At 53.9% G+C, this 17,877-nt stretch overlaps 1 protein-coding gene across 1 annotated transcript; it reads right to left on the reverse strand.

Annotated features, from left to right (window-relative positions):
* Positions 1–4,856: 4,856 nt before the first annotated feature.
* Positions 4,857–10,109, reverse strand: HAP1 (huntingtin associated protein 1). Its single transcript, XM_033090150.1, is given in 10 exon segments — positions 4,857–6,714; positions 7,232–7,301; positions 7,375–7,478; positions 7,676–7,737; positions 7,740–7,862; positions 7,984–8,100; positions 8,512–8,594; positions 9,634–9,795; positions 9,798–10,043; positions 10,046–10,109. Coding segments are annotated over 10 exon segments (1,659 nt in total). The 3' UTR covers positions 4,857–6,086.
* Positions 10,110–17,877: the final 7,768 nt, after the last annotated feature.

A 17,877-nucleotide genomic window follows, 5' to 3' on the forward strand; every position in this document is an offset into this window, starting at 1 on the left:
ATAAACTAGCTTCCAATGGATCACATTGTGTCACGTGTCATGGGGCAAAGAAGGGGCGATTGGGGGCAGGGTTGAGGCAAAGAGGAGAGTTGAGCACCCCTCTGGGGGCAGGGACCACGGCTCATCCTTCTTGGTATCCCCAGAGTCCAACACTGAGCGAGCATCTCCACATGTGGGTGGGAGAATAGGGGGTGGGGGCCGCAACCAGAGTAAGCATTTTTTTTTCACTTTTTTTTTCAGAGTAAGCTTTTTAAAAGAAAAATCAAATCATATCACTCCAATCCTCCACTGCTTCCCATCACACTTAACATAAAATGTAAACCCCTCGTCAAAGCTCTAAGAGCCAGTCCTCATAGCAGGCGCCACCGTGGATACCACCTCTCTTCTTTCTCTCTCTTCCTTTCCCTTCCACAAGCGCACCGCGCGCTTTCCTGCTCAGAACATTTGTCCTCGCTGTTCCTGTACCTGGAATGCTTATCCCCAGGCACACATGTAGCTGGCTCCTCTTTCTCCTTGGGGTCTTGACTGAAATGCCTCTTCCTGAAGACCTGCCCTTTCTGCTCCTTGCCCCTCCCACACAGACCCCATCGTCCTCTAATTGCAGCATATTGTCTGTAGAGCATTTTGCACAATCTGTAATCGTTTTGTTTGCCAGTTTATTGTCTGCCTCAGTTACAAGGGAAACTCTGTAAGAGTGGGGACCCTGTGTCCCTCTTCCCTGCTGTATCCCCGGTGCCAAGAACAGGAGGTACCCAACACATATTTGTCAAAAGGGCAAGTGACTGGCGAAGGCCCTTGCTGGTGTCCCACCCACAGGCCCTCACCGCTGTTGTACCTGTCAGCAGCATCCCCGCACAGGCACCTGCTACTCTCCACCTGAGGGTTTTCCAAGTGCAAGGCAGGCTGGGAATGCTGGGGAGTTAGTGCGCCCAGAAGCGTCCCTCAGTCAATGACAGAGAATTGCAGTGCAGACCCCTAGGGCTGGCCAACTTTCTCTCAAAGGGCCAGATAGAAAACATGTTAGGCTTTGCGGGCCAAGAGGCAAAATCAAGGCTAATGTGTAGGTACTTCAATAGCCATTTACAGTATAAAAACCATTCTTTGCTTGCAGGCCGTATGAAAAACAGGTGATGGGCCAGATTTCGCCCGTGGGTCATAGTTTGCTGAGTCATGCTATCTGCCGAAGAGAATTATCTACTGTTTAAAAAGTCACTCCTGGTGTGCCCCTGGGCCCTGATAGGGAATGACCACTTGACCATTGATTGGATGCTAAGTTATCATGCAACCAGAGTGGCCCATCGTTAGCTGGGTATTTGCAGACCCGCCATGTCTCACAGTTGGTTGGGCCAAGCAGTGATTCCCCTTAGGATGCAAACATTTGCGATTGGGCCTGAGGAGGGCCAGAGGGCACAGAGTTACTCAGTCACCCACACCCCCAGGGACCTACGGCTGTTGTACCAGTGCCTCGCCCTCAGTTCACCCCCATTACCTCATGGGAGGTTCTCTCTAGGCAGCTCGTGGAGGAGGAAGAACCCAGGCCCGGTTCACAAATGGGTAGGCCTGACATGTCGGTAAAAACTGAAAATGGATTGCTGCCGCACTGCGGCCCATTCACGGGTGGCCCCAAACGACAGTGGGGAGGGGCAATCCTTCCAGTGGGTGGAGTTTCAAGTAGTAGACCTGGTCATCAACGTGGCGTGGAGGGAGATGTGGCCTGGGGCAAAGACAACACACAGGCTTCTGGGCAGTGGCACGTGTCTCACCTGATTGGTCAGGGGACTTGTAGGAACAAAATGAGAAAATCAGTGACAAAGATTTCTGGGTAAGAGACAAGTAGATGGACCTATGAGGAGGCACAAGGTGTGTGGATCTTCGTGTCTCCAATCGAGGCCCACCCAAGAGCAGCCACCTGAATGACCAGTCTTCGGCCACTGCTCGCTTGCACACCGGGCTCAGGAATACAGCGACAATGGCAGCAGAAACAGAGGTTATACTTGGGCCCAACAACCAATCTAGCTGCTATCTCTGCTGAATACCGGACCTGTCAGAGCAGAGACGAACTCTGAGCCCTTGATACGGGACCAGGCCTCCAGGAGACCAACAGGCTACTTGGTGCTAAATTGATTACATCAGACACCTCCCATCCCAGAAGAGGCGTTGAGCCATCCTTGTGGGGACTGACACATATTCTAAGTAGGAGTTTGCTTTCCTGCCCACAGTGCCTCCACCAGCACTCGAGGACTACAGAGCATCGAAGGACTTACAACGTATGACTTACCATCACAGAATTCCGTGAAACATGACCTCAGACAAGGGACCTGCTTTATGGTGAAGGAGGTGCAGCAATGAGCACACGACCTTGGGATCCACTTGTCCTCCCATATACATTACCCAGAAACTGCAGGTCTGATAGAATGTTGGAATTAAAGGTGCAGCTAAGACACTAACTCAGGGATGTGCCCTGGGGGTTGGGATGCAGTATGCACTTTGAACCAGTGGTTATTATATGGTGCTATGTCCCCGACAGCCAGAACACGTGGGTCCAGGAACCAAGGGGTAGAGTGGAAGTGGCCCTATCACCATCGCTGCCAGGGGTCCACCTCAGAAATTTGTGCTTCCTGTCCTCTCAGTTCTAGACACTTGCGGACTAAAAATCCTGGTTCCTGGGGAGGATGCTTCCACCAGGGAATACAGTAAAGATTCCCCTAAACCCCAAAGGTACAGCTGCTGCCTGGCCATTTTTGGCTCTTTGTGCCATTCGACCAGCAGTCAAAGAAAGGTCAGTTACTATCAGAGGATATTGACCTGCTTAGCCTGAGGAGCTAGATCACTGCCTCCCAACGGGGCAGGAAGGCGTATTCAGGATCTAGAATGGGATTCACTGGGTGCCTCTTGGGCCTTCCTGCCTGGTGATAACCATAAACAGGAAGTTGCAGCAACAATGGTCTGACAAGGGCATGATGACCAAGGATTCAAACCTCTCAGAAATGAAGGTCTAGGTAACTTCACCAAGAAAGCAACCTGAACCAGCCGGCCAAGGATGAGGGGAATAGAGGAAGGGTGGTAGAGGACGGAGATGAGAAATAGCATTTAGTGTGTCAGAACTAATTGGAGCAGTGGAAATCACAATTTCTACCACTCGCCCTCCAGGTGTACATTCTTTTCTTTTTAAAGATATTGTGACCAGCCACCATCTTAAAGAAGCAATGCCACGCCATGGTGAACTCCCCGTGGAGCATAAGTGCATTTGAGTGGCACAAGGGGTCAGCTATAGCAGACACCGTGGTGCCCTGCCTGTATCCTTGGCACTCACCATTCTGGTACGTGCTAACCGTGTTCCCCTACAAGCACAGGGGACTTTTCCTCAGCCCCGTGCATGGAGAGGCCAGAGTGCCAACACATTAATGCCCCCCAGGAACAGCCCTCAGCCAATGACAAATGAGAGTTGGAGGATGCTTGTGCCAGCTTCCTCACCACCTGGTGGGGTAACTGAGATGGGCTTTATATCTGTGTCTCCAACTTTAACACGCATGTGCATTGCCTGGAAACCTTGTTATAATAACATATAGACTTTGACTCTATAGGTCTGGGGTGAGACCCGGGAGTATGCATTTCTGATAAACTCTGGAGATGTCAATGATGCTGGTCCCCAGACCCCACTTTGAGTTGCAAAGGGTTACACTTCCTCCCAGAGTTCCTCGGTAAGACGGTGCCTTAGTTGCCTAAAACTCCCTTTCACTCGTTTCTTTCCGTTCTTGAGTTCCCACTTGTTTTCAAACCCTGTTCCAGGTCTGCTCCTGAGGGACCCCTACCTAAGAAATGGAGGGACTCTCACTCCTGCTTCACCCTTTGCAGCTGAGCACTGTGTGAAAGTCCCTGGATCAGGGAGGGAGCCTGTACAAACCTGGGCACTGGAGGCCTGAGGGCTTGGGTTCAAATCCCAGCTCCACCACCAGCTGTTAGACCTTTGGGAGAATCCCTTAAACAGCCTGGGCCTGTCTCATTTATCAGATCAGCCACAACCCCATAGGGGTTACTGATATGAGAAAGTAATGTAGTTAATCAAAGCCCTCAGCACATCATTCAATATTGGAGGCTATCTGCTCACCTTTGCCCCAAAGTGCATGCATTAGACACACTCCCTGAGAAAGATGGCTGGAGGCTGGGCCAGGTGGAGCACAGGTACTTTATTTCCTGCAACAGCAAGTACGCAGGCTGACAAGCAACAGGAGAAAAGCACAGTGGGGAGCAGAGCAAGTAGCAGCGGGGATCCTGAGCCCCCAACTCCAGCTGTTTGAGTAAAAGGTGGAAAATGGGAGAACATCTGGAAGGAGGAAATAAGGAGAACTGAGGGGAAGACAGTGGGAGGGAGTGACCGGGCCTTGTGTGGGCATCTGGACGCTCAGAGACCAAGGCAGGGAGACTGGGGGGAGGCACACCACTGGGCAGAGAAACTCTTCACCCACAAACAGAAACACTTCCAGTTACAAACAGGAATTAGGGACTGAGAAGAAACGGCCAAGGATGGGGGTCCCTAAAAGTCAACAAGGACTGGGGAGCCACCTTTAATTTGGGAGCCAAGGGTAAAGGGCATATTGTTAGGAGGGTACTCAGAACAACTTCCTGCTCCAAGGGCCTGCGCCCCGGCCCCAGTCAGAGCTGGGCCTGGTAGTTGGTGTGTCTCCCCCTGGGCTTCTTCCACCCCTGGGGCCATCATGTGATCCAGGCCCAGCAGCCACAGCTTTTGCACCAGCTGCAGAAGGAGGGCCGGGGTTCCTTCAGCCTGTCCCAGCAGAGGGTTGAGGCTTGAGCTCTCAAGCTCCAGCCCAGATTCATCAGGACAGACAGTGGGCTGGTGACAGACAGGGGGTTCTGTTTCTCAGGATGAGAGGGAAGGTTTGGCGGGGGTTGCGACTTGGCCAGGCAGCGGAAGGGGGGACCTCAGGCTTTCTGTGGGGCCTCTGCAGGCTGCTGGGAAACAGCAAAGCCTGGAAGAGAAGGGGATGGATGTGAAGTGAGGGCCTGAGGGCCACAGGCCTGGCCTGGGCAGCAGGCAGAGGCTGGAGGCTGGTCAGTCATGTCAGAAAGAGACAGCTACCATTGATAGCTAGACAGGTTGCCCATGGCCGAGAAACAGAGGTCAGTATTCAGTTTATAACCTGCACAACCTTATGTGGTGACCCTGATGAGGTCAACCCAAGTGCCATCTGAGTGGGAATAGGCCAAATATTCTGGTGACGCTACCAACAGGTTACGAACTTCACGGCTGACCCAGAAGGCCAGGCAGGCACCAGGATAGGGTCAGTAGGGAGGGATAGGCCAGGGCACATACCATGTAGTGAAGAGATCAGCCTCAGATCCGCTCTAGCTGTGTGACCCTGAATGAGTTATTCACTCTCTGAACCTGTTTCCTCACCAAATAAATGGAGAGGATAATACCTGCCTACAGGGGTGTGAGAATTGAAGGAGATAACATGGGTAAATAAATCGTCGTTCATATCCCTGTGAGTTCCTTGGAGGCAGGGCTCACACAGCTTAGCACATAGCCTGCACTCAGCAAGTGGAGGTCCCCAAACTTTGAGGTTTCTAGCTGGGGAGACGAGACCCTGACCCACCCCTCACCACCCTGTAGGAGACCCTGGCCCACCTTCAGACTCACCCAGGGGACTGGTCTAACTGTGGCCCTTGCTGGCAGAGGCCTTTGTCCCAGTGGCCTGGGAGACCCCAGAAGGCCCCTCTTCCTCCCAGGCCATGGGAGGGTGGTTCTGGTTTGGCACCCTGGGCTGCTGCTCCTCCATCCCGCCCCCCATGTTTGTTGTGGCCTGTTGGTGCCACTGCTGCAGGGTTGGGGGGGCTTGGGGATGGGGGAGGCAAGGATAGTGACAGAAGAAGGGGGTGGGCAGAGACAGGAAGCTGAGGTGCATTGGGAGGCTCCAGGGCCCTGACCCCCAGCCTAGCCCCCCAGAGAAAGGGGGTAGAGATCTGGAATCCTATGCAAATTCCATGTAAATGAGCATTGCGGCCACAGTCCCTGCTGAGGGGGACCTGACGGTGTCTCTGCAAATGACATGCAAAGTCCATGCAAATCAGCACACTGGGTCAGGGCCAGGCTGGGGTAAGTGAGCACCTTTCATCTGCATGACAATCTGCAGCTTGTCAGGGAGGCCCCCAGGGGAGCACTCACCTTTCTGGAGCATCTTCTGCCTCAGCTGCTGCCTGAAATGGATGTCCTGCCAGTTGGCCAGTTGCTGGAGGACATACTTCATGTCCAGATAAGAGGGGCCCAAGCCACTGGCCTCCAGGGCTGAGGCTACCACATTCATCCTTGTTGCCTTATCCAGTTCTGCCTCCACTTCCTCCCAGGCCTCGGCCTTCTCTGACACCAGCTCTGCCTCTTCTGTTACCCCCTCCTCAGCTGTCACCACGTCTTCTGTGACTTCCAGCTCCTCCTCAGGCACTAACTCCTCTACAGGCATGAAATCCTCTGCCAGCATCAACCGTTCCTCAGCCTCGAACCCCTGGTCCTGCTCTTGTTCCTCACTGTAGTGCAAGAGAGACAGGAAAGTCTTTCCATGTCCCCGCAAGCCAGCCCCAGCCAGAGCCCCCTGCCCCACTCTTCTGCTCCCCGTCATATCTCCAGGAGCGAGAAGCAACCGAATATGAGGACTGGCTCCTACCCCAGGGGTCTGGGGACCAGTGGGGCCATTCAGGGCGCTAGGGAACCCAGTGGGAAGAAAGGTCAGGTTTGGGACAAAGGGAACAGCTATTGCCACCTTGAGTCTGCATCTCACGAGCCAGACTTGAGTTCCTCAGGGACAAACCCTGTGTCTCACTCATCTTCATTAACGCACAATGCCAGGCAAAGCCACTGCCTAATGTGCAACTCTGAACTGCCCCAACTCCAGTGCCTTGGGGTGCCTGGTCTCTGGAAGCTCACAGCTCCCTCCCTCTCCTTGCCCCAAATAACAAAGAGGTATTGGCTGAGAGGAGACCCACAGCCCCTGTATAGCTCTTTACAGTTTACACAAAGCATTTCTTCAGCTGTAAATCCTGGAGAAGACAGCAGGGCTGAGATTAGTAATCTTCATTCTACAGATGAAGGTTCAGAGAGGTCAAGGAATTTGTCTAAGCTCACACAGCTAGGAAGTGCCAGAGCTGGGACTTGAACTCGGGTTTCCAGACTCAGAGTCCTGAGTTCTTCCTTCTGCTCCTTCCCAAGTTACAACTTCACATACAAAACTGCTCCACTCATTCCAGAATGAGCATCTGCTCCTCTTCAAGGGCATCAAGTTGAGAGGCCTGGAGGGAGGTAAAGAGGACTGGGCAGGGGAGTCAATATCCCCTGGCCACAAGCTCGACCTCTTCCCTTCTCCTCCTCTCTCAGCTGCTGGTTCTCCTCCTCCAGCAGCCTCAGCTGCTGCTGCAGGGCTTCCAACTGTGGGCAGTGGTGCAGCGGCTCTGCCTCCCTCAGAGGCATCCTAGGGAAGATGCGATGGGAGGCAGGGTGCAGGGGGGTGGGGGCTCAGCTCCCAGCCCACCCAGGCTAAGTATGGCGGTCTCAATGAGCCCCAGCAACCTGACTGGCAGGTACACTGTCCATCAGTGTCCCTGTTTGCAAACAATGGTACTGAGGATCACAGAAGGGGCTGCCCAGGTGCAAAGTCCGGACACTCACAGCTCAGGGGCTGCATAGAGACAACCGCACTGCTGCCCCTCCTCTGCTTCCTCTTTCTCCTCTTTTTCTCTTCTTCCTCCTCCTCTTCTTTCTCTTTCTCCTCCTCTTCCTCCTCCTCCTCATCAGACTCTGAGAAGAGCTGAAGGAGTTCATCCCGAAAGCTCATCAGGTGCCTAAGGTGTAAAATCTGACTGGGGGAGAGAAGCCCTGGGTCGGGGCGTGGCAGGGGCAGGTGAGGGTCCTGCCATGAGAGGAGTAGGTAGGCCTGAGACGGCACAACCCTTATCCCTGCCTCCCTGCCCAGTTACCTCCTGCCTGGCTGAGCCCAGCATGCCTTCCAGCTTGCTGTTCTCCTCCATCAGAACACTGTTCTGTTTCACCAGGGACTGGCCGACACGAGCTGCTGTATTCAAGTCCCGCTTTCTCTGCAGAGGGACCCCCCCACCCATGAGAAATGTAGTCTTGGTTTCTGGGATCTCCCAGACAGATAGGAAAAGCTAGGGAATACTCGGGTCAGAGAACCTAGGCCACTAGAAGAAACCCTCCCTGTCCCCTAGTTCTCCAGGGTACTACACAAGAGTCTTCCATTAACCCACTGAGGGACCTGACTCAGTTTCCCCTTAGGGGAACAGTGTAGATCAGACCGGATGGCTGTAAGAGCTCTTCCAGCCTGGATATCTTACATTTACCTGCCTTCTATAAGAGGGACTCCTGGCTTGGCCCCCCCCCCGAGAGGTCACCAGATAAGAAATAGGTAAGACTCCTATTCCTACGGGACAGAATTAAAACAGCAGCCTGGCTAAGGCCGGGTGGCCTGGGTAGGAAAGGTAGCACACCTCTTCCAGCAAATTTAACATCACTCTGACATCTTCTTGGCTGATCTTCTTGACTGACACAGGAGGTCGGTCAGGACACCGTGCTGCAAGAGAAAGGGGGCAGCCAGGTCAGGAAAAAGGGGGCATATGCTACCCTACACCCCACTGTTTCCTACCCTATCCCCAGTTCTTCCTCAACAAGGGTCAGCAACAAAGGAGAAGACTAAGCTCCTTTCCTGCCCCCAATATCCTCTCCATAGCCCCCAGTACTCAGCACACCCTTCCCTGTTCCCAGGGTCAACTGAACTTTTTTTTTTTTCCTGGAGGGCCCTGAGTGAGGTAAGTAGCTCACAGGCCTCCAGGCTCAGGCAGAAATTGACTCTCAGGACGCCTGGGTCCTTGGCGCCTAGGAGAATGAAGGCAGCTGAGGAAGTGCCGAGGAAGACTCACTCATCAGCCCTTACGTAGAGGGCATCCTTGGCCAGCTCAGTTGAAACTCACAGGTTATAAAAACAGATGCAATTAACCACCCTGCACCTGCTGCGCATGGGGAGGAGAGGGAAAGAGACGTCTCCAGCACTGGAGTAGGGGCACCTGAGACCCAGTCCAGGGGACGAGGTGAGGGAAGAGAAGCTGCAGATTCTGCCTGAGGCCCCGCCCATTCCCAGGCTGGGTGGGAGCCCCACTTCGATCCCCGCAGCCAAGAGGTTTGCAAAACCTCCCCCTCTGCCCACCCACCTTCCGATCGCTGGCGCCGCCGTCCAGCGCAGACTCCGAGCGCCTCCCGCAGCCCCCCGCCTCTCTGCCCCTCTCCTGGCACTGCGGTAGACCCGGGAGAGGGGCCCTGAAAATGCGCAGATCTGCTGCAGCAACAGGCGTGGAGGGACGGAGGGAGCGGGGAGGGGGAACGGAGCGCGGGCCCCGGGACCTGCCCCACCGACGGAACTCGGGGACCGAGAGAAGGGGAGGAGGTGGGGAAGTGGCGACCGGACCCGACAGGCACTGCAAATAGTGACCTCGCGTGGTGGATGGAGGGGTGGGGCTGAGTGTCAGAGGGGGCGGGGCGCCTGGACCTGACAGGGTCCCCTCCTGCCTGGAGCTGCCCTAGTCCTAGTCGCTCTGGGGTCCCGGGACCCGGTTTACCTTCCTCCAGCTCCCGAACAAAGGCGGCGCCCTCGGGGTCTGACACCCCCGGCCGCCGGCCGATGTAAGCAGCCGGCGTCTTCCAGACGCCCGCTGCCTCTCCAGTCCGCAGGCCAGTGGCCCGGGGACCAAAAGGCCCTTGGAATATGAAGCGGGTCCACGCGCGTCTGAGTTGCTGCGCACAGGCTGGGCATTCCCCCGGACAGCCACGAATGCGGACGCGCACGGGGCTTGCGGCTCAGATCCAGCCTCGCAGGCCGCGGGAGCTTCGGCTGGAGGTCCGGAGACGCACCGGGATCCGGATCCAGCTGCCGGTCCGGCCGCCCGAGCCTGAGCAGCGACGGGTTCAGGCGCCGCAGAGGGCTCTGGAGCGTGACTGGCAGCGGGCGGGAGTGCAGGGGTGACTGCTGGGGATCCCCGGGCCCGGGTCCTTCCCGGTCCCCGGCGCAGCCCTGCCGAGACTCCTCCGGGGGCATCTTGGGTCGGCAGTCAGCTGACGCAGCCCGGCCTTTATAACCTGCGCGTGGCTGGACGCCGGCACGGCCGGCCCACGCGCGGGAGGCGGCGGCCGAGGAGCAACTAGGGGTGCCCGGGACCCGGGGTTGCGCGAGAGCGAGCTATTGTTGGCGGAACAGACCGCAAAAGTAAGAGAAGAGCTAGAAAAAGAGTAGAGAGGAGGTTCAAACTGGTTTGGTGGCCTTGGTTCCAAGTTCAGGGCTTCTCCTCCCCTCTCCACCTCTAGAGAATGGTTCTTCCCAAAGCCGCCGCTTCTCGGGGACTCGGGGGTCCCTAACTGGGGGCACCCCCTCCCTCCTCTCCTGCCCAGGATTTCCGCTGCCTTCCCTGGAGTTGGCCTGTGAGTTAGGAGGATAGCACTGTCTCTTTCCCCGATGGCTGGGATATCAACGCAAACTCCAGGACAGTGTCCACGAGCTGCCCAGTCTGGCGTGTCACACACTGGTCCTAGAGCTCACACTCCAGTACTCCAGCCACTCGACTTCCCTCTTTCTTATGTCTTAAATCGTCACATTGCCTTTCCTCAAGCTTTACCTCCACCCGCATTCACTTCGCCCACCTCTTTCCACTGTGGCAAACACTGGTTCCTCCCAGAGACCCTAATTGGACGTCTCCCCGTGAAGACTCCAACGCCGTTCCGCATGGCCCCTGAGCAACCCTTATGTGATAGCTGGCAGTGGTGGCAGTGTGTCTGTCTCCAAGACCAGACCTGCACCCCTTTAGTGCCAGGAGCGTGTCCCTCAGGGTGCAGCACAGACCGGATACCTACGAGGGTCGCCCTAATTCCTAAATGAACTGTGGGCAGCAGAGCTGGACTGGAGCATTTTCAGATTGGCTTCTTTCACTTAGTAATATGCATTTAGGTGTCCTCCATGTCTTTTCACGGCTTAATAGCTTATTTCTTTTTAGCACTGAATAATAGTCCATCCTCTGGATGGGCCATGGTTTATTAATCTATTCACCTACTGGGGTCCTTACGTTCCTAAAAAGAGCCTTTATCTTTTAGAAATAGATGCTGAACTTTTTGATGTGAAATGATGTCTGGGATTTGCTTCAAAACAACACAGGAGAAGGAAGCAAGTGGGGACATAGATGAAACAAAGTTGCCAAGAGTTCATAACTCCTGAAGTTGTGGAGTAGGTACAGGGATCATAACACTGTTCTCTCTCTCTTGTGTACTTTTTGAGTTTTCCATAATAAAAAGTCATTTTTTAAAGAATAACACACAGACACACATTACCTCCTGGATTCCTTATCCTCTGCAAGAAGAGCTGAAAATCAGGTGTCAGCATCTCCTTTTCCAATCGTACATAGTTTTTCTGTCAACAAGAGTCCAACTTTTTGGCACCATATTCAAACTCTCCCTGTTTGGGGCTCCCATCTCACCCCCTGCCCCTCTGTCATTTCCTCCACTCCAGCCACACAGGACTTCTCCCCACTCTTGGAACAGGCTTCATTCATGAAGCAGCAGCTCTGCCAACTGGCTCCCATTAGCCTTCAGCTTCCAGCTTCCAGCTTCCAGCTTCCAGGACAGTCTCACTGTCTTGGCTAGCTCTGCAGCTCCAACACCAAGCGCAGATCGGGGCAAACAGTAGGGGGCCATTCAATTCCTGCTGAATATATGTTTGCTGAATTGAATTTTCCCTGCTCATGAGAAAGCAGCCCTAAGGTCCCTGGGAAGTTTTTGGGTAAAGAAGGAGGAAGTGGGATGGAGAAGACAAAGATGAAGGGGACCCTCCAGGCTCCCAGTTGATGGCACCATCTAGGTCTAGGCACTGGCGCTCAGCAACTCCAGCTGTAGCCACCAGAGGGCAGTACGAGCCCACATACCACCACCACCTCAGTTCCTTCATCCGCAGCGTCAGTCACCCCACAAAAGAGGCATTGTGACCCATTTAACAGATGAAGAAACCACGGCTCGGACCCCTGGTCACTCCTTCAGTAAGCATTTTGGCCCAGTTGATGGATGTCTGCCACAGCCCAAGGCTGCCCAGAAGACCCAGTTGGCATCTCCCCAGTGGTGTCCTTTAGTCTTGTTCCCCTCGCCCAGTGCTGCTGCTGCTGCACTGACCTGAGAGGTCAGCAGAACAGAGACCTTCGGCCTCCTGCCTTCCCTCCTAGTACGTACCCTCTCATCCCTGCTGGACCAAAAAGAAGGCGGGAGGAGGCACAGGACTCACTGGGCTGTGAAGCCAGGCACACCCCCAACCAGAACCATGAACTTGGGCACAGTGGCTCTGATGCCCAGCCTTGGGCCGTACACACCAGGCTCAGGCAACCTCCCCTGGCCTGACCTTGGAAAAAAGTCACCTGGGACAGGGTACACCATGGCAAGAGCCCCTGAGGGTCAGTGCCAGGGATCTGGGGAGCACCAGAACTATTTTCTGCATCAAACTGGGGAGCAGGACAGAGGGGGTGTCCTGGGGGGGACAGGTGAGACTCCCCGCCCCCCCCCCACACACACACACATACACTCCTGCTTGTCTCCCGCAGGCCTTAGAGGAGCCCTCCTCCCTCTCCTGGCCTCTCTTTCCCTCCAACACCTGGGCTCCTCCACCCCATAGGGCCCCCTCTTTCCTTTATTCCCCTCCAGGCCAGACTCCTGGGGCACTGAACCCCTCTGAGCCTTTCCCCTGACCTAGGGCGAGGACATGAAATGCACTGGGGACCTGAGCCCTTCAGCCTGCTGTTTTCCGTTTTCTAGGACCCCCTGCTGGCCAGGACAGGGACGGGAGGGAAGCAAGGAGAGGGGGTGGACCAGAGTGATGGTGAAGGTGGGGGCTCCAGCAGGGTGGCCAAGGTCCTAGGGAGAGGGCCAATTCCTCTACTCTGACCCCACCACGCTCTCTCCTACCTGAAGGCTCTTGTCCTCGTGGAACACCCCCCACCCCCAGCCCGCACCCCTCAGGCTCACTCTTTCTCACCTCTGGCTTTTGCTGTGAATGAGATTGGCCCCCTCCTCCGGGAAGCCCCCTTGCTCCCAGACCTACAGGGGCACCTGCCTTCTGGCATGCTCTCCTGCCTCTCACTGTTCTCCGTGTAAGATTTTGTTACTTACAAGATGATTGTTTAAATAACAGGGAGGGCAGTCTCTGTGTGCCCACTCCTGCATCCTTAGGACTCTAATAATTAGACTGGGCACTCAGTGTTTGTTGAGTGAACACAACGGATTTTCCTGATGAGTCTGGGTGTGTGAGGGGGAGTGACCCCTAAAGGCTCTGGAGAGGGCTGAGCTGCCTGGTCAGGGTGAGGGCTCCGGGCTCCTGGACCAGTGCTCCACAATCCCAGGCATAGATGAGCCCCACGTGGAGGCCTCCCAGGGGCACATGTTGGGAGAGGGGTTATTCCCGCAAGGACAGGTGCCTCAGACCCTCAATGAGACCCCTAGCACAGTCACCTCCCCCCACTTCTCACTTAGAGCCCCTCAGCCCAGCCCCTACTTGCTTCCTCCAGGGACCAGAGGTGGAGGCCTAAGTGAGGAACAGAGCTGTGTCCCTTGGGTAGGTAGGGCCAGCCCTGACCCGGGAGGCTCTGCGGGAAGAAACTGGGGATGGAGGGAGGGGGCCCACAGCTCCCAGTGTCCAGCCTGAGGGGCAGGCAACGGTGGTGAACCTGGAATGATGTTCTTTGGGCCTCGGGCCTTCTGAGCTGCCTCCAGCCTCAGGAAAAAGACTGAGCCCCTCACTCCCTGACTTCTGTCCCGAGTCAGCAGTTCCCTCTAATCCTTGGGTCCATGTCCAGACTCTGAGCCCTTTCTGGGACAATTCATGGGGTTGGAGGGTGGGGGGTGGGGGGGAATGCACATTCACTGAGCCCTGACTAGGTCCATGTTTTGTATGTGTGATGTCATTTTTACCATCACTGGAAGGATTTTATAGATGAGAAACAGGCCCAGAGAGGTCTAGTGACTTATCCAAGGCCACACAGCCAGGACATATCAGGGAGATAGGATCACAGAGTTTGCCTTACCGAGAGCCCATGTGCTGTCACTGCCCACACTGTCTCCCAGGTCAGGGAGGGGGCTAGGGAATCTGCACCGTCCCCCACGCTGGGGCTGGCTCTGCTCATCGGACTTCCTTCCATAAAACAGTAGTTAGAGGCCCATTGCTAGATCTTATATGTATTAATCTTAATGTATTAACACTCATATATTACCATAACATGCATTTTAAAATACTTGGATCACCATATTTCAGTATAATAGGTTTATAATATATATATGATCGGTTTCCTTTACAACCTTATGTATTTTATCTTAGGCATTTAAAAACATTATTCTGAGAAAGGGCCCACAGACTTCCCCAGACTGCCAAAGGTGCCTGTGGCACAAAACTGGTTGACGACCCCTGGGTTGGAGAAACAAACGCACTGAAGCATTTATGGGTGACGTGGCACAATGTCTGATTTGGCTTAAAGAGACTTAAAATGAGGCTGCAGATGAAACAGAAGGACAGAAGGCTAATAACTATTGAAGCTGGGTGATGGGCACATGGGGATTTTTTGTTCTCCTATCTGCTTTTATGTATGATCACACATTTTCCAATACAAAGCTCTTACAGATGTTTTCAAATGTGAACAAGTGACCAGATAATATTCCTTAAATGTAGATAAACAAAAAGGTTATAAATCACCTGTCATTCTGTGACTACCCAGAATAACAACTATTGACTTTGCCAACATATACTTTTAGTTTTGTTTTGTTTTGCTCTCAGCACCCATTCAATAAGGGAGAGCCTTTGCAGGGAGTAAGATCTCTCTGAACCTCAATGTTCCTCGTCTGTAAAATGGGGATAACAAATCAAAGTCCTGCTTAAGAGAGATTTCGTGGCCAGGAGGGTGGTAAGGAAAAGGAAACATTTAACACGCTATGTAGCAGGTGTTCAGCAGGTGGTTACAAGGGTCACCCCTCAAGACCAGAAACAGGTGGCTCTGGGGGAGTCCAGAGGGAAGAGAGTCTCACCCCGTTCCCTCAGAGGATGAAGAACAAAGAGCAAGGACATGTTTTTAATTTTTTTTAGTGTAAGGCTTACTTTAATAACTTATTTATATTGATGGACTGTCTTTAAGAGCAGTTTTAGGTTCACAGGGAACTCCTTATTTTAATAACTTGTTATTGAAATGTTGGATTCTGCTCCCCATCCTGGTTTTCACCATTTCTGGGGGCTTTGGTTCTGCCATCGAGAAAGAACCTTCCGTTGCCATCAGCATGGCAGCTGTGCTAGGTCAGTGTCTGTCTCCACTGGTGTTGATACCAAGGTAGAGAGGTTGGCCAGTCAGCTCCTTTGCTAAAACTCATACATTCAGATCTTCTGCTGCCTCACTCCCACACGGAGCCTACCTAAAAGGATGAGGTTGGTCGGGCCTCATTCCTAGCTGCTGCAGACACGACTGGTGGTCTGTCCATGTCTCATATGTCCCCTTCCATTCTACTATCAGAACCCCGATTTTTATCAAGGGGGAAACATGTGCAGCTAAAATATTCTCAATTTCCCAGCTTCCTATGCAATAAGGGAGGGTCATGTGACAGTTTCCAACCAATGCCAATATTTTCCTGGGGTGATGTCTTATGAAAACCAAAACGGCAGAGCCTCTCTGGGAAAAAGCCTCTCACCCTTTCCTGTCTTCCTGCCTGGAATCCCTGAGCTTTATTTCATTCTCACATTCAGTAGGTGAAGCAGGTATTGTTCCCATTATACAGATGAGGAAACTGAGGTTCAGAGAAGTGAATTGACATTCTCAAGAATACAGGGTTCAGACAGCTCCTACATGAAAACTTGAAGACGCAGCCAATTCACGCTATTGATTAACTTGCCTTAAGTTTCCCTTTTTGGCCAGGCTACCAGGCAGCTCAACACCTAATATGAAGATGTCAGGGCTAGTATTATCCCTTCACATGGGTTCTTTGCTTCCCCTTCCTTTCCAGTGTCCTCATTGCCTGTATGAAATTAGAGAGAGCAATCCTTCTTTGTCAGCTGTCTGAGTCCTCTTTTAGAAAGACTGGTCAGGAGGAGTAGGGGGGAATCTTTCACTGGCCTCTCCAGATCTTCACTCTGCTCTGGGCAGCAGGAGACAACACGAATGGATCATATCACTGGGCTCTCTAGTTTCCGTTTGGGTTTGATCTACAGGGAGCACTGGTGGGAAGTGAGATCACAGCCTCCCCTTGTCAGGGTCCTGTCCCCAAGAAGCACTCCCTCCCTCCCTTCCCAAGGCCGCTATAATTAGCCCAAGGTACTTCCCTCTCCCTTACTATTTTCTGTACCTGTCCACACCTTTGTAAATTGTCTCTTTACCAAATGCTCAAATCACCCAAGTTGAGTGTTTCCTGCCAGGGTCCTGTCATGGGCCGAATGTCTGTATTCCCCGCAAATTCATATGTTGAATTCCTAGCACCCATTGTGATGGTATTTGGAGGTGGGGCCCTTGGGACGTAGGTTTAGATGAGGTCACGAGGCGGGGACCCTCATGATGGGATGAGTGCCCTTAGAAGACAAAGAGATCTCACTCTCTCCAGGAACGGGCACTGAGGAAAAGCCACATTAGACACAGCCAGAAGGTGACAGAAGTGGGCTGTCACCAGACACTGAATCTGCTGGCACCTTGTTCTTGGGCTTCCAGCCTCCAGAACGATGAGAAATGTCTGTTGTTATAAGTCAGCAGTCTGCTGTAATTTATTATAGCAGCCCAAGCAGACTAAGTAAGACAGGCCCTGAACGCCGAGTCCAAAGAAAGTTAAAAGATCTCTGAAAACTGCCGTTCTGCCCCGTCTTCTCCCACAGCTCCCCTCAGCAGAGCTTGGCTGTCTCACCACCTCCTGCCTGCACCTTACCACTCCCTCCTCAAAGGGCTCCCTGCCCCACCCCCAGCACATCCATCCAGTACCACGAAGCCTCCATTAACTAGGCCATGGCCTCCCTCCACTGCCGGAGCTCCAGGCAGGCGTAGAAATGAGGCAATAGGCGTGGCCAAGGTTCCACAGGTTCTCAGGTTTGGCAGGTGTGTTGCAACTAGCAGTCCCCAGGAAGGAAGGAGCATTTGGGGATGTGGGTGGGGGTGGGGGACCAGCACATAAGCTGATAGTTACACCAACGTGGCGAGTGAAATGACAGCCACACCTAGGGCATTATGGAACAGAGAAGGGGCAGCAGCTCAGGAAGGGAGGTTATGGAGGAGGTGCTTCTGGAGTGAGGGCTGAGCTGGACCCCAATGGGTGAGCAGGTGAGAGCACTCCACACCGAGGGAACAGCAGACAAAGATCAGGAGGCAAGAATCAATGTGCAGGACGTTGGCTGAGGAGACAGAGGGAGGCGGGTAGGGGTTGGGGTGGGTCCAGTGCAGACCAGAGGGGCCTGGACTCTAAGCCGTAGGCCCCAGGGAGTGTGACACCCCGGAGAAAGCCACCAATGTACATTCAGGCTGCATGGGGGCAGGGCAGGGCTAGAGGCTGAGGCCAGGAAGGAGGTGGCCCATTGGACAGGAGTAAAGCCTGGTGTCCCTGAAGGTCGTGTCTTCGCCCCTCCTAGCCGCCCAAGGTTCCAAGTTGGAGCCCTGTGAGCGTGTACGAATTAAATCAGTTCCACCTCCTCAAACACGCCTTTTTCCCAACTTCCGTCTCTCCATGTCTTTCCCATACACCAGGTGGCCATAAGGACACTCGGGATCCAGCCAAGGAGGTCATGAGGTTGCTAAGGGAACCCCCGTCTCCCCATCCCATGCGCCCAAACAGCC

Source organism: Rhinolophus ferrumequinum, chromosome 21 (assembly GCF_004115265.2).
Source record: "Rhinolophus ferrumequinum isolate MPI-CBG mRhiFer1 chromosome 21, mRhiFer1_v1.p, whole genome shotgun sequence".
NCBI lineage: Eukaryota > Metazoa > Chordata > Mammalia > Chiroptera > Rhinolophidae > Rhinolophus > Rhinolophus ferrumequinum.